We start from the raw sequence: 14,735 nt of genomic DNA, 5'->3' as shown, positions 1-14,735 counted from the left end.
ATCCTCCCCACCAAAAACTCACATCTTTGATATTTGAAATATTTTATGCTTTTGAGGAAAGAAACTCTAACTCTAAATGCATTACATTCTTATGTAGGAAATTAAATATATGTATATATAAATATAATTTTTTATATGTGTGTTTATACCCATAAAAGTATAAAGAAGCAAGTGAGGACTTGTTACATTTTGGTCTTTTCCTTTTAATGCTGGTAGATCTTGTACAAAAGATTTGTTAGAATATAGTGATAAAGATTAATTCTATTAAAGTGTCTTTAAAGAGTGTACTTTTTTTTTGTTTTGGACAGGTGACTCATTTTTCTATTGTTCTGACCGCCAAAGATTTTAATCCAGAGAAATATGCCGCCTTCACTAGGATATTGTGTAGGTCTGTATGAAAACTGTGTTAAATACTAATACAAACATGAAGATCTTACTCAATAGTTACATAGCAGACTTCTACACTGAGGAAGCGTATTTTAGCCCTCTGTTTCCCCCACTTAATCATTACCGGCCCTTCAGACACTGTTTTATAAAGAGGAACTTTGTCTTCTGCTTCCATGATACTGCTCCTCTTAGTAGGGAAGATGGTAGAGGGGAGAAGAAAAAGCAGTTTGCAATGCTGTTGTAATTTCTGGGCATTCTGAGTCATTTGCCACTTTTGGTTTGTTATTTCTACTCACTTCCAATCTGGAGCTTTCCTTAGGATGCAACTGGTGAGCTGGGTCCTGTGTGTCAGGGTCTGTGTGTGGGAGTCATTTGGGGGAAGGTTAATGGGCAGTTTGAATTATGCTAAAGCACAGGAAAATATTTCTTAGTTGGAATGCGGAGGAGTGGAGAAACTCTGATTAATTGGTTAATTGCGATTCAAGTGGACTCCTCCCATTTCATCCCAGCTGTTGAAAAAATTTATCTAAATTCTACCAGTTTACTTTCTTGCCTTGATAAGTATATCTAGTGAAATTAATGAAACCTGTCTTATATGTTAGAGATACTAGCTTTTTGTTTAATCAGGGCTTTTTAGGGTTTTGGGTTTTTCCTAATATCATTGGGTAGAATTATAATTCTGGGTGTTACGTATAACACTCAGTCCTCAAGTTCATGCCCAGTAAGTGTTTTTTTTGAGGGGAGGGTAAAGGGAATTATTTTTGTTTTTTCTCACTATAATCCCAATAAATGATTGCCTTTTTGCCATTTTTATGTACACACACACACACACACACACACACACACACACACGAAGAATATCATCTCATGACCTAAGAGTTTCAGTTAGGTTGTATTTCGACAAAAAGAACTTTTACTGTTTTAGCAGTCAGCTCTGATAAGAAAGACTTCTTGCTCTCATGCGATAAATTGCAGATATATGGCTCACCTGAAATATAAACAGTTGTCTGCAAATATGGCACTGACACAAAGGGGAGATTATTATCGTTAGAAGAGGCGCTATCCAGAAGCCATGAACCAAAACTACTGCAAAGGTGTTTTTGAACAAACATTAGGCTCCTGTTTCATTTAATTGAGTCAGAGTTAGGTTACGCAACTGAATTCACTGGGAAATATTCTGGGGCCCAGAAGGCAAGGTTGCTTTAGACCCCACTTCCTGCTCAAGAGGAAGCCCTAGGGTTTCTCAGCTTGTTCCATGCCACAGCACTGTCACACTCCCCTGTCACAGTGCAAGAGAAATGAGGACTGAAAGCCATCGCCAACCGCTTCCTCTGCCCCCAGCCCCCACCACGCTCAGTGCTTGCCCAGGCACCTGTCCACGCCCATGTGCTTGTGTGCACATACTCACTCTCCCCATGAACGCATATGCCTGTTCACACACATGTAAACAAACACTTCTTGAAGGCCGTGAGGTGCTCCCTTCCATCTCTGGGGAGAGCTGCCTTCTCCAGCATGCTGCCTACTGTGGCCACGGGAGCCCACAAGGAGGGGTTCATATCCCCTGTGGGACCCGGGTCCAGTGCCGTGACCCCTTCTTATAATATTAAACTAAAATTTTTTAAAATTAAATTTCATTTTATTTTAAAAATTTAATAATTTTAATGGTGTTTTTGTTTGTTTGGGTTTGGTTGTGGTAATATAGGCACATAGTTAAAAAAAAAAATACAAAGGGTATACAGTGAAAACTAAATCCCCTCCTTCCCCTATTCCCAGTCTCCAGTTCTGCCTCCCGACCCCCCACCCTAAGGCAGCTCTTGGGCCTGTTTTCTTTATTTCATATTGGAGATGTTTTCTCCATAGATAAGCGTGTACAAGTTCATGGGGCTGACTATTATTATATATAGATACACATACATATATATATAATGATAGTTTACCATATTCATTGTTCTCTACCTTTTCCCCCCAATTTGTGCATTGAAATAATAATTAAAAAAAACACTGATGACTGACAAAATTTATTAGGCAGTTAAAACACTTGCTTTTGTTTTTTCACTTAATGTGCAATACATACAGTTCTCAAGTGATCTGTCTTAAACAATGATTTTATTTTCATCCCAATTTTCTGTCCCTACTGAAATGCCCAAGTAGATCCAGTCCTACTTCTCCAGCAGAATTCAGATTTAGTTTCTCACAGGAAAAGTTTTCAGGGGAAGGGGCTGATGTCACATGTTAGGTATAAATGTAGCCAGTTTCCTGTCTGCATTTTCTGGAAGCTTTAACTTGATAAATGTATCTAGTGTGCATTTATCACCAGAAACTTAGAGGAGTCTGATTTCTTAATTATTTAAATATAGCTACCTCTGAGAACTCTGATAATAAATATAAGTTCTACATCTAATTACTGCTTTCTCTGTGAACAATGCGTAAGACTCCTTTCTTGTCAAAGGAAATCCCAGCAGTAAAACAGCAGTCATGACTAACACCACCAGTTATGAAAGTAAGACAAAAAAAGAGATAAGGATACAATATTCTCGAGAACAGCAGGGCCTCAGAAAGTCCACAGTTCATTCTCCTGCCTGCGTGGACCATAGCAGGCCTCCCCAGATATAACAAGAGATCCTACTTCAAAGAATTATTGAACGTTTCTCAAGGGGTGGTTTTAGTTTTTTTACCAGTATGTTTTCAAATTATAGACGTAACCGTGGTCATGAAAAGATTCAGGCATTCAGAAGTGTGTCAGCAAGTCGGCTTGGATTCTTTAGAAAGTACCCATGCCTGTCCTCAGCGTACTTCTCCAGGTGGTTCATGCTAAATCAGGTATGACTGCTTTTTGTCCTTTCTCACAGAATGTACCTGAAACACGGGAGCCCTGTTAAGATGATGGAGAGTTACATCGCGGTTCTCACGAAGGGCATATGCCACAGTGAAGAAAATGGCTCTTTTCTCAGCAAGGACTTTGATGCCCGAAAGGCATACCTTGCAGGCTCCATCAAAGGTAAAAAAGAAAAGAAGAGAAACAAACCCATCCCAGATTAGTCCATCCCAACAAAAACAAAATCCCTAAGCCAAGGACAATCTCCCTTTAAACTGTGATTTCATCTTTTCACATACTTCATCTATACAATATTTATTTCTTACTTGGGAGTGTAGTTCAACTTCTCCATTTCCTTATGTGGTTAGAAGTCTGTCAGGAGAGGAGACATTTGTGGTGTTCCTTTCTGTATGATTCCAACTGTCAATGTAGAAATGTTCTTTCACCAGTAAACTGAAGTTCTCGGCTTGAGATCTCCCCTGACTTCCATCGTTTTCTTTCCTTAGATCTTAGCAGTGACTTCCTCCATCCAGGGAGCTCAAGCCCCTGCCCCAGAGTTCCCAGTCTAATTCCCTGCTTCTGTCTCCTCCCTGGAAAGTCCAGCCTAGGGCTAAGCCAAGACCTCGGGGTCCTTAAAAGGGAGGAGGCGGGAACTCCAGGTGATGCTGGCCTCCATTCTCATCCTCCCACAGCGCCTGCCTGTCTTTGCTCTTGATCCTGCTGTTTTATATGGTTTCTAAGCATCCCTGATGAGGTGTTAGGTGTTTTTCCAGCTGTCTCACAAGGACTTATTTAGTGATTTATGTGTGGGTTGGGAGCAGTCTGTGAACTTTTTTTTAAACTTGAGCTTTCATGGCACCAAAGTTGCTGGTTCCCTTCACATAATTCGACTTTCTTGTGAGTCAGGCTTCTTCTGTGCATCCAGCATACAGTCCCTTGGAGGGTGCAGGGGTAGCTACTGTAACACCCATCCTGGGAGCAGACATATGGATTGATTTGCCCACCCACCAAATAAGGTGCTTTTGTATTTACAACATTTACCTACATTTATTGTCTGTATTGACAAGAATTATTTCCGATAAAAACTTAATTTTTTAACATAATATCTAATGCAGTAACATTATCATTTCTTTTGTTTTAAGACATCGTATCTCAGTTTGGAATGGAAACCGTTATCTTACACACAGCACTGATGCTAAAGAAAAGAATTGTTGTCTATCACCCCAAAATAGAAGCTGTCCAGGAGTTTACCAGGTATGGTCTCCTGTCATTAACAAGTGCAGACTTTGTTGGCAGCCAGTTCGGGGCCCTCCGTGTTACTGTGTACTCTGTTCCTTTGTACATTGGTATAAATAGCATGTGTTAGGCTGGGGGTAAAATATCGTTTTGGTTTAGATTTAGTAGTTCAAGGTCACTGAATTTCAGCAGATTCTTCTTGAAATTTTGAAACCTGAAAATTTTGGAGCAGGGAGTTGCAGACTTCTTGCCAGAGAGTAACTATTTTAGGCTTGTAGGCCATACAGTCTCTGTCCCAACTACTCAACTGCCACTGGTGCATAAGAGCAGCCACAGACAGTACATACGTAAATGAATGAGCTCGGCTGGGTTCCAGTAAGACCTTGTGTGCAAATCAGGCAGCCGGCCACAGGGCCTGACCTCTGTTTTAGATAAGTTGTTTCTTCCATTCAGTTTTACCACCAATTCTCTTATTTATATAATAAATGTAGATTGTTTTGTTTTCTTTGCCAAATCTAAGTTGTTCTTAGATTCTTTTTTAAAAGCAGGCGCACTAGCATTTATGCTGTTTACTGTATGCTAGGCATTGTATAAGGCACCTTAAGTCACTAAATTTACTCATGATGACGGGAGTGGCATGGCCTGTTTGTGGATGAGAAGACCAAGGCGCGGAGAGGTTAAGTGGTTAGATAATGGAAGAAGGCAGGCTTGCGAGTCCGAAAGACCTGGGTTAAAGTCCTGGGAGGGCCACGTATCAGCCCTGTGACCACAGAAAGGATACGTAATGTTTCTATGCCTCAGTTTCTTTATCTGTAAAGTGAAGATGATAATACCTACCTCATAAGCTTGTTTTTCGGATGGGAAATAATTTGGGTAAAGTGCTCGCCATGTGGCTTCAGAGTGTGCACTCTCGAAGTCACCGTTGTTATGACTGATTGCCTCCCATCCTCGGTGAGAGGGCCAGAATATTTACCCTCTTCTAACTCCAAAACCCTGTGTTTTCCCACCCAATTACCCTTTCCCTCTACATTTATGCTTTTGAAACTAGGGTGTCCACAGCTTCTGAAATATGTAGCAGGTCACCAGGGAGTTCACAGAACCACAGATAAATTCGGCACACAAAGTAGTTTGTAAATTTAGCTGGAATTTTAAATCTGAAATGAGAGACTTCAGAAAATTTCTTGCTTGCTTAAAATCCACTTTGGATTTTGGCTTCAGACCCCCTCTGTGGCAGTCTGCAGAGTGGGGCATTTGAAGGAAAACTTTGGAAGCCTCGCTCCATCACCATGGAGATTTTTCAAAACTTTACCTTGAACTCTTTGTAACCAATCGGACCCCAAAAGCAGTGTTAAAACATTGCATTACTGTACTTTGAAGCCTGGAGGTGTTGGCACGATTAGGGCTTACTGTCCGCTCTGCCTCTGGTAGCCAGTTTCCTCCCCAAGAGTGAGAGGGAAGAGGGCGGGCTGAGGCTCAGGTGCGGGCCAGCAGCCATCTGCATTCTCGCCTTGCTCCCCAGGACTCTGCCTGCCCTGGTGTGGCATCGACAGGACTGGACCATACTTCACTCCTACGTGCACCTTGATGCTGATGAGCTGGAGGCCCTCCAGATGTGCCCAGGTAGGCAGCAGGCTCCCAGGTGAGGAGAGGAGAGGATTTAACTAGGGTTGCTGTTTGTTTTTTGGGATTTAAAAAAGAAATCTTATTTTTTTGGTAAATGCATCTAATTTTTTCCCCTTAAAATTTTTTTTTAATTTAAAAAATGTTGTAGTAAAATACACATCACATAAAATTTACCATCTTAATCATTTTAAAGTGTATGTCCACATTGTTATACAACCATTAGCAAAATCAACTTATTTTTAACTTGTAAAGCTCTCATCTTAAGAGTTTCCCTGTTGGTGATCTGATTTACAGTTTATTTTGAGCCTTTCCATATTTTTTCTCAAAGGAAAAAATGAAGTTATTTTAAAATGGTGTTATTATGTAATACAATATAATAATTATTAATAAGATTCTGGGAATAGCTTAATAATACAGTATTACTTAGGTCTACAGGAATCCTAACTTTGCAGTTGACACGGTGTTTTGTTTTTATTTCTTCAAATTTAAGTATATGACCTTTATATTTTTAGGATCTTAAAGGTCTTTTCATAAAATGACGATGATGATAATGGTGATGTCAGATGGTAGGAGCTTTTATTGTTGTTTTTTCAATTATGAAATGTATTTTATAAATAATATGTAATATTTATGCAAGTTATAAAAGACACAAGGAACACCCGGGACTCACCAGAGTTGGGAGTAGGCTGCTGTCAGTCGTCTGAAGCACCTGTGCCTTCAGTCTCCTTCCACCTTCTTCCTCACCGCCTTCCTCTGGCCACGTCCCCGTGAACACACATCCCTAAACAACGCATCGTTCACTTTTCCTAAACCAGCTTCATGTATGTGGACTCATGTGGCATGATGGGTGAATTCTTCTGAGGCCTGTTTGGTTTTTTCCTTAATGTTTAACAGTTTTGCAGAATTCATTCATGTTCACGTGTCTGTAAGCCCACTCATTTTCACTGCTGTATGGGATTCCATTAAGTAATATACCATAGTTTATTCATTTAGACATTTCTCGTCATTCAGTTTTATTTCTACTTTTGTTGGGGAGGGCAGGAGGATTAGATTTATTTATTTTTATTTATTTATTTTTTATTTTTTTAATGGAGGTACTGGGGATTGAACTCAAGACCTCGTGCATGCTCAGCATGCGCTCTACCACTGAGCTGCTATACCCCCCCGCCTCGTCACTCACTTTTAAAACAGTGCTGCTGTGAGCATTCTTACTGTGGGTTTCCTGGTGCACGTGTGCAAGGCCTTCTCTGGGTTACACATTGCAGAGTAGAACTTCTGGGTGAGAAGGTATGCGAATCCTCAGGCTGCTGGATAATGCCACGTGTTTTCCTCAGAGGTTGTACCGATCCACCCTTCCACCAGCAGTGTAGGAGAGGTCCTATTCTTGTCCTCAACAGCACTTGGTTATGGTCAAACTTTAAATGTTTGCCAACTTGGTGGGTTTACAGTGATTATTTTGTTGTGGTTTTAATTTGCATTTTCTGTATTCCTAACAAGGTTAAGCATATTTCTGTTTTTGCCATTTTTGTCTTCTCTTCTGCAAAATAACTTTTACTCACTTTTCCATTGGGTTGTTTTTCTTCTATATTTTCTTATAAACATTGAAAAAGTTTTTTCTATGTGGGGGAGGGTATAGCTCAAGTGATAGAGAGCATGCTTAGCATGCATGAGGTCCTGAGTTCAATCCCCAGTACCTCCATTAAAAAAAACTAATAAATAAATCTAATTACCTCCCCCAACTAAATCAGTAAATAAATTTTTTTAAAGGTTTTTTTTTTCCCCACTGAAGTCTTTTGGATTTGGAATTATTATTTTTGTGGGAATCTGCCTAGAATGACTATTTTTGTAGGGTGTGAGTCTGAGATCTGATTTTTTTTTTCCATTTGGATAGCAGCTCAGCTCAGGAATACGTATTGAATAGTGTCCTCTCTTAGGAATCTGCAGCATCGTCTCTGTCACCTGTCACATTTTCTCATACAAGAGGGAGTCTGTGTCTGGGTGTTCTGTTGTGAGTTTTTGGTTTTGTTGCTGCTGTTGTTTTTATAAGTGTCCTCACTTGGTAAAGCAAAATTGGTCCTCAAAAAAAATTTTTTTTTAATTGTACTGCACTGTGAAATCCAAAAAGTCTGGGAACCAGTCTTAACGCCAACTGCAAAGGTCTGCTAATTCTTGAGTGGCCCTGATTCCTTTAGCATTTGTTGTATCAGATCTGACATTGGTGAAGGTGACACTGTTTCCATCTCAGGGGTGATTCGATCCCTGAGAAAACTGAGTGTTCAGCTATGACTTCTTGGCGATAAAGACTTAGGGGGGACAGTAGTCCAGAAAATCCTTGCTACCTGCCGCCTCATCTGCCATGCTCGACTCAAATAGCGATGACTGAAAAGCAGATGCTTTGCTTCAGCCTTCTTCTTTGACACTGAAATCTAGTTTTGGAACATCATGAGTTGTGTGAGTTTCTTCAGGCAATTGACAATAATGTCATCTTAATAAATGTCACAGGGTGCAGCTAAAACGCCCTGGATAAATAAAGCAGAGAAGAAAACCAGCTGATGAGTTTTTAGATTCGGTTCTCTTTGGTATGTTCACAGCATGATTTCTTCCTACTCCAGTAACGTTGGTCCTCTTTGTGATGCAGGTTACGTTGCTGGATTCGTAGACTTGGAGGTGAGCAACAGATCAGACCTGTATGATGTGTTTGTGAACCTGGCAGATAGTGAGATTACCATTGCTCCACCTGCAAAAGGTTAGTTCTTTGTTCTGTTCTGTTCTTTTCTGTTGTTGACACAAGATGTGAGCCAAGCAGTTGTATATTTTCAGTTATTCTCTAAAATCAGTATTGGAGGGCCCGCTTCACCTTCTGTGCTGAAGCTGGAGGGATTTTTCTGCATCTTGAACACAGCATTCATTCTTATAGACCTAGCCCAGTTAGCGATACCTCTGGGTGCTTATGCCACATTACGCATTAATATGATGAATGGTCTATTCGTCTTGCTTCTCCACTTTTCTGTTTAAACAAGGTCTATTCGTTAGCCATTGCTGCATAACAAATTACTTCTAAAACTTAGGGATTTAAAACAACAAATACTTAACTCAGTTTTAGTGGGCAGGAGTTCAGGAAGAATTAGCTAGGAGGTCTGGCTCAGGGATTCTTAAGAGGTTTCAATCAAGATATTGCCAAGGCTGTGGTCAAGTAAGGGCTTGACTGGGGCTAGAGGACCTGCTTCCAGGCTAACTCACATGGCTGTTGACAAAGGCCTCACCACATGAGCCTGTCCTTAGGGCAGCTTGAGTGTTCTCACCACATGACTGCTGGCCTCCCCAGCAGGGGGTAAGTAAGTCAAGGGTGGGGGACCACAGTGCCTTCTGTGACCTAGTCTCAGAAGTCATACACCACCACCTCCTCCATCGTCTATTCGTTAAAGCAAGTCATTAAGAAAGAAGAATTAGACTCCACCTCATGAAGGAAGGAGTATCAGAGTGTGTAGACATTTGTCACTGAACATGACTCCCGTGTGGAAAATCTTTTTGAAGGCTATCTCAGCAAGCATCGGGGAATGAGAGTATTCTTGGGTCTAATGATCGAGAGTGTTCTAGTGTCCTAGGGTTGTCTCTGGGAACTGTACATTGTCCTAAATTATAGCTGCATAAAGTAGAAAAGATGGGGTTAAATGTGTTTTGAGCCCAGGGCACTCTGAGGTATTGGTTTTAGATGGGAATTACTGACAACAGCTTTTGTGTCCTCATTCATCTTTCTCCTAAAAGTGTGAGCAGCTGAATGCTGGCCAATTAAGGATTTTTTTAGCTAGATTCTGATCATGTGAGGTTTTATCTAGCAACCTCAAATTAACAGAACCAGAACAAGTTTCCTTTTCATTTGCTTTGAAATTACAAACCTAATACATACTCATGGTGAAAAATTTCAAAATATAGAATCAGGTCTTTAGGATACTGCCTTTTGTAAAGCCAGTGATAGAGAACTAGCTATGGCCAGGCCACTGAGACTGCTGGAGGGTTAGGACCAGAAAGAGGGGCCACTCCCTGCAGCCCTCTGCTGCTCCAGGTCTATCAAAAGGGCTCCTGCCAGTGGAGTCTGTCCCTCAGTGTCAAACAAATTTCTGTTAACCTCCTTGCTGCAGAAAATAGCAGCGGGTATAATTAATGTAATTTAGGTTGTTGCCTTGGCTCGTTTCTGAGGGCCTTTACACAGTGACTGTTGAGCTGCTTCTGCAGAAATGACAGGAAGTGCTGCTTTCACAACATCCCTGCCAGAAAGATCAACCTGAATTCTCAACCGTAAAGACTCAGACGGGAGAGGGGTGGAATAGCTCAGTGGTAGAGCACATGCTTAGCATGCATGGGGCCCTGGGTTCAATCCCCAGGACCTCCATAAAAAAAAAAAATCAAGACTTGGACAGAAAAGTTGAGCTCTTAGCTTAAAATCACAACTTATTTGTAGTCAGAAGTTTTCGTTAGGTTTTATCTAGAAAAAAATAAAAATTTTTATCAGAATTTTGGTTTGATATTGGCATGTTTTATATGGAACATGAAGTAGATAAATCATGACCGTGCCTTACCTCCTATTGTGTCACCATATTTGTGTGTAGTAATAAGATGGAAATGGGGGGGAGGGGGGTGTCAGTTGCTTTTTGAAAATTCCGTCTATATGATCGTTCCAGTTTTCAGATAGGATGGCATGATTACTTTTTATTACATAAACTTCTAAATATTCACACAACATATTCTTCTTCTTGCCAGAGGCCATGACAATGGGAAAACTGCATAAAGAAATTGGTCAGTTAATTGTCCAGTCAGCAGAAGATCCAGAGAAATCAGACAGCCAAGTTATACAGGTAACGCCTGACCCTGCCCACTGACCGAGTCCTGAAAAGGCATCGCTGGGCAGCAGCTCGTCATCTGCTGTTCACGTGAACAGAGTGAAGCGACTGGAGAGGCCGGTGGGCAGCTGCTCAGATGAGCAGAGGGTCTGCAGGACAGCCCTGGTGAAGATGAGCAGCCGCGGCCACTCCCTTACCGGACTCCACAGGCAGATGGATACAGGGGCTGGTGCTGAAGCCAGGCATTCACAGTGAAAAATGCACTGAGTCCTCAGCCACCCAAAGGGAATGTCAGTCAGTGAAGAGGAATAAAGCCCGTGTAGCAGGTGCTGGGTCACTCATCCCAGGCAGGAGAGGACTCAGGGAAGAGATTTGTTCTGAAAACAACAGCAGGTTCCTCAAAAAGTTAAACGTAGAATTAACGTAGATCTGGTAATTCTACTTCTTGGTGTATGTATGTATATATGTATGTGTGTGTGTGTGTATGTGTGTGTATGTCTATCAGAAAGAGCTGGAAGCAGGAACTCAGCTAGGCATTTGTGCACTGCTGTCCAGAGCAGCATTATTCACAGTAGCCAGAAGGTGAAAACAACCCAGATGTCCAAATGGATGGAGAAAAAAATGTAGTCCATACATACGGTGGAATGTTACTCAGCCTTAAAAAGAGTGAAGTTCTGACGTGTGCCATAACATGTATGAATCTTGACAAGAACCTTGAAGGATAAATAGTGTGATTCCACTTACATGAAGCACCTAGAATCAGCAAATTCATCGAGGCAGAAGGTACAATGGTGACTGCCAGGGCCTGGAGGAGACTGGAGTGGGGAGTTACTGTCTAATGGGTACAGAGTTTCAGTTTGGGATGATGGAAAGAGTTCTGGAAATGGATAGTGGTGATGGTTGAACCACACTGTAAATGTACTTAAAATGCCGCTGAATTGTACACTTTATGCCCATCCGCCCCCACCGCCCAAAATTACTCATGACATTTATCTTGTTATTTTAAATTTTAAAAAAAATTATTTATAAAGTTAGTCTGATAAACCTAAAAAAACAGCAGGAAGGATTCTGGAGAACTATTCAAATTTTTTGATACTAACATATTATATATTTTCCTGTTCTTTTAAAGGATATTTCCCTAAAAACAAAAGAAATCTTCACCAACCTGGCTCCGTTTTCAGAAGTTTCGGGTGATGGAGAAAAGCGAGTGCTCAATTATGAGGCACTAAAGCAGAGACGACTTCCGCCAGCAACAGAAAACTTCCTCTACCATCTAGCAGCAGCGGAACAAATGCTGAAAATCTGACCACGGGGCAGAATGTGTCACTGATGACAGATCTAAAGCCCTGGCACCGTGACTATCCATCGCCTATGTAAAATACTGGAAATAGCAAAGAAAACGTTCTATTTTTAATGATTTATTTGAAAGCATTGCAGTTTGACCTGAAAAAGCACTGAAACACATACGAAAACACTTCTGAATTCCTCCTATCTGATTAATTTCATGCCTCCTCTCAATGTTTACAAAGTGCTGTAACCACCATATGTAACATTATACAACTGCCCGATGTCCTGGAGTAAGCGCGAAATAGCTCTGTCGAGTTCTCATGCAAATGACAGCAACTCCGAAGGCCTTCGTTACTCTAAGTTCCAGTTTGTCTCACTGTGTAGCCACCAATGAATGGTTTATTTTCAGAAAGCTGCCTGAAATTTTGCTTTGTATTCTTCTAGGAAGAACTTTAATTCCTTGTGAGGAACTCTACTTTCTGAGCCAAACTACTAAGTTTTCTGCAGAACCGTCTAGAAGATCATTCAGAAGACCCTGCAGTTGCACTTTCCTATAAAAGAAAATTCTTTTCTTAGCCTTTGAACATGTTGCCTATATTATAAGGGTTTTGCATAGATTTTATACCTGGGTAGACAACTTTAATAATCCATATTTATACTGTCGCAGAGGTAAGCAGTTGGCAATCTTCGGCCATTAGTTCTCTTTAACTAACCCTGTTGCTAGCAATATTCTTTTGAAAAAGATGCCAGCCCTTATGTGATAGAATAAAATAAGAAGCCCATTTTGAACGTAAATGTCTGCATTGAAGCAGCAACTTTATATAATTGGTGAGGGAATGTGAGAATTCACTTCTTGTGAGGGCCAAAACCAGAGAATGTTTTCAAACAACTTTAGTAAAAATAATTTGGCCACATATAAAGGCAATTGTTTTTGTTCAGTTAGGTACCTTTTTCATAATTAGAGACCTAAAAATTGCAAAATAAGCATGGGGGTCTAAATTGTTTTTGTTATTATATACATTCATATTAATTATGAAAGGGGATTTTTCACTCTTTTTTACTCAGTACTGCTGTCCTTAGAAATCTTACCCAGAAAAAATGTCTGTAAAAATACTTGCCTTTCTTGGATCTTTCATTTATTCTTGGTGTCAGACATTTGTTAAGGAAAAAATTTTTAACATACTCCCCTTGGGTGGGGGCAGGGGAGGATTTGAAATGAGATGATGTTTACTGAGACAAACAATTGAAAATTAAATCTGCACTTTATGAAAATACTAACATCTTTTTCTCCCTCATTTTTTTGTATTACTTTATTAGCTAATGATCAAAGTTGTTAAAATTAGAAATTTATGATACAAAAATAAAATGGAAATATTTTGATACTCAACAGAGTTTTAGGCAGATGAAGAATTGTGCCCTCTTTCTCTAATTCTCCCCACTCCAAATGAAAAAAGAAAAAAACCCTTTTTGTCAACTGCAGAACCACTGGGGAGTTACCCCAAGACCTATTTGAAGGTTAAGCAGTCCAGCTCCTTGCATTGGCTCGGCCCTCCTCCCCCGCCCAGTCTCTTCCATCCCCACTTCTGGAGCTGACTTTAATGGTGAAGCGTTTTCTTCAAAAAGATGCTCTTAGATTACTCCTCTGTCATCTGTTAGTGGCTAAACCTCCACCTGGAGCCTTTGCACATTTTGTTCTTTTTGTTTAGTATAAGCCTGTGGCTACATGGAGCCGACTGGTAGCTCATTCTCACAGATTTTTATCCTTTTAGGCTGCTGTGAAACATCTTCTACCAAATTTGGAGATAACTGTCATTGTGACCTAGGGAAAACTGAACGACACAGGTTATTTCTCAGATGACCTGGGGCAGGATGTGATGGAGACCGTCCTCCAGTGCGCAAATGTTTGGGTACCTACTCTATGCCGTGCACAGTGTCTTCTGGGGCTTCCTTGATGCACAGGATGCTGCTTCCTGCTCTCAAGGTGCACAGTCTTGGGGGCGCATAAGGTCAGCAAACAGGCCAACGCACTGCAGTGTGGCAAGTGCCAGGCACGGTATGAGTGCTGCAGGAGAGGGCGCCTAATTCTGTATGGTGACTCCTGGAAGGCTTCCTGGAGAAGAGTGATTGACATCCAAGTCAGACCTGAAGCATAGGCAGGCGTTAGCCCAGAGCAGAGGGGACGGCTTGTGGGAAGGCCCAAGGAAGAGAGACCACAGCACATCTGAGGAACTGGATGTTGGTCCAGAGTGAGGAGAGGGAGTGGCAAGTGATGAATAAGGTAAAGGCTCCAGCCTGCCACGGCAAGAAATCTGGACTTGATCCTGATGCATTGGGAGGCCACTGAAGGCTTTTGAGCAGGTGTGCTTCAGAAGAGCAGGCTGGAGGTAGACTGGAGGCAGCCAGACAGCAGGTAAGATGAGTGATACCAGTTGGGGATGCTGCTGGACCGAGCTGGGGTGGGAGCAGTGGATGCAGAGGGGTGAGGTCTAGAGACTTAAATTAACACCGTTGGGCTAAGTCTGTTGAATGGGATGGGGGAGGGCAGGGTA

The 14,735-nt window shown here is 41.3% G+C and overlaps 1 protein-coding gene across 4 annotated transcripts in view; it reads left to right on the top strand.

The window, feature by feature from the left end:
- Positions 1–13,573, top strand: part of DENND10 (DENN domain containing 10) — a 34,719-nt gene extending 21,146 nt beyond the window's left edge. For 2 of the 4 annotated variants that reach the window (XM_045506570.2, XM_010969866.3), the window contains exons 3-9: positions 309–388; positions 3,237–3,385; positions 4,345–4,456; positions 5,958–6,058; positions 8,700–8,807; positions 10,820–10,914; positions 12,029–13,573. In XM_045506570.2, coding sequence (XP_045362526.1) covers positions 309–388; positions 3,237–3,385; positions 4,345–4,456; positions 5,958–6,058; positions 8,700–8,807; positions 10,820–10,914; positions 12,029–12,205 — 822 coding nt within the window. In that variant the 3' untranslated portion in view covers positions 12,206–13,573. The remainder of the gene's footprint in view (positions 1–308; positions 389–3,236; positions 3,386–4,344; positions 4,457–5,957; positions 6,059–8,699; positions 8,808–10,819; positions 10,915–12,028) is intronic. The other 2 variants (XM_045506571.2, XM_010969868.3) reach the window with 1 other exon arrangement.
- The last annotated feature ends 1,162 nt before the right edge of the window (positions 13,574–14,735 follow it).

The sequence above is a fragment of the Camelus bactrianus genome, chromosome 11, assembly GCF_048773025.1.
Source record: "Camelus bactrianus isolate YW-2024 breed Bactrian camel chromosome 11, ASM4877302v1, whole genome shotgun sequence".
NCBI lineage: Eukaryota > Metazoa > Chordata > Mammalia > Artiodactyla > Camelidae > Camelus > Camelus bactrianus.
Note: the sequence above shows the minus strand (reverse complement) of the source record. Positions and strands in the feature narration are given on the sequence as shown.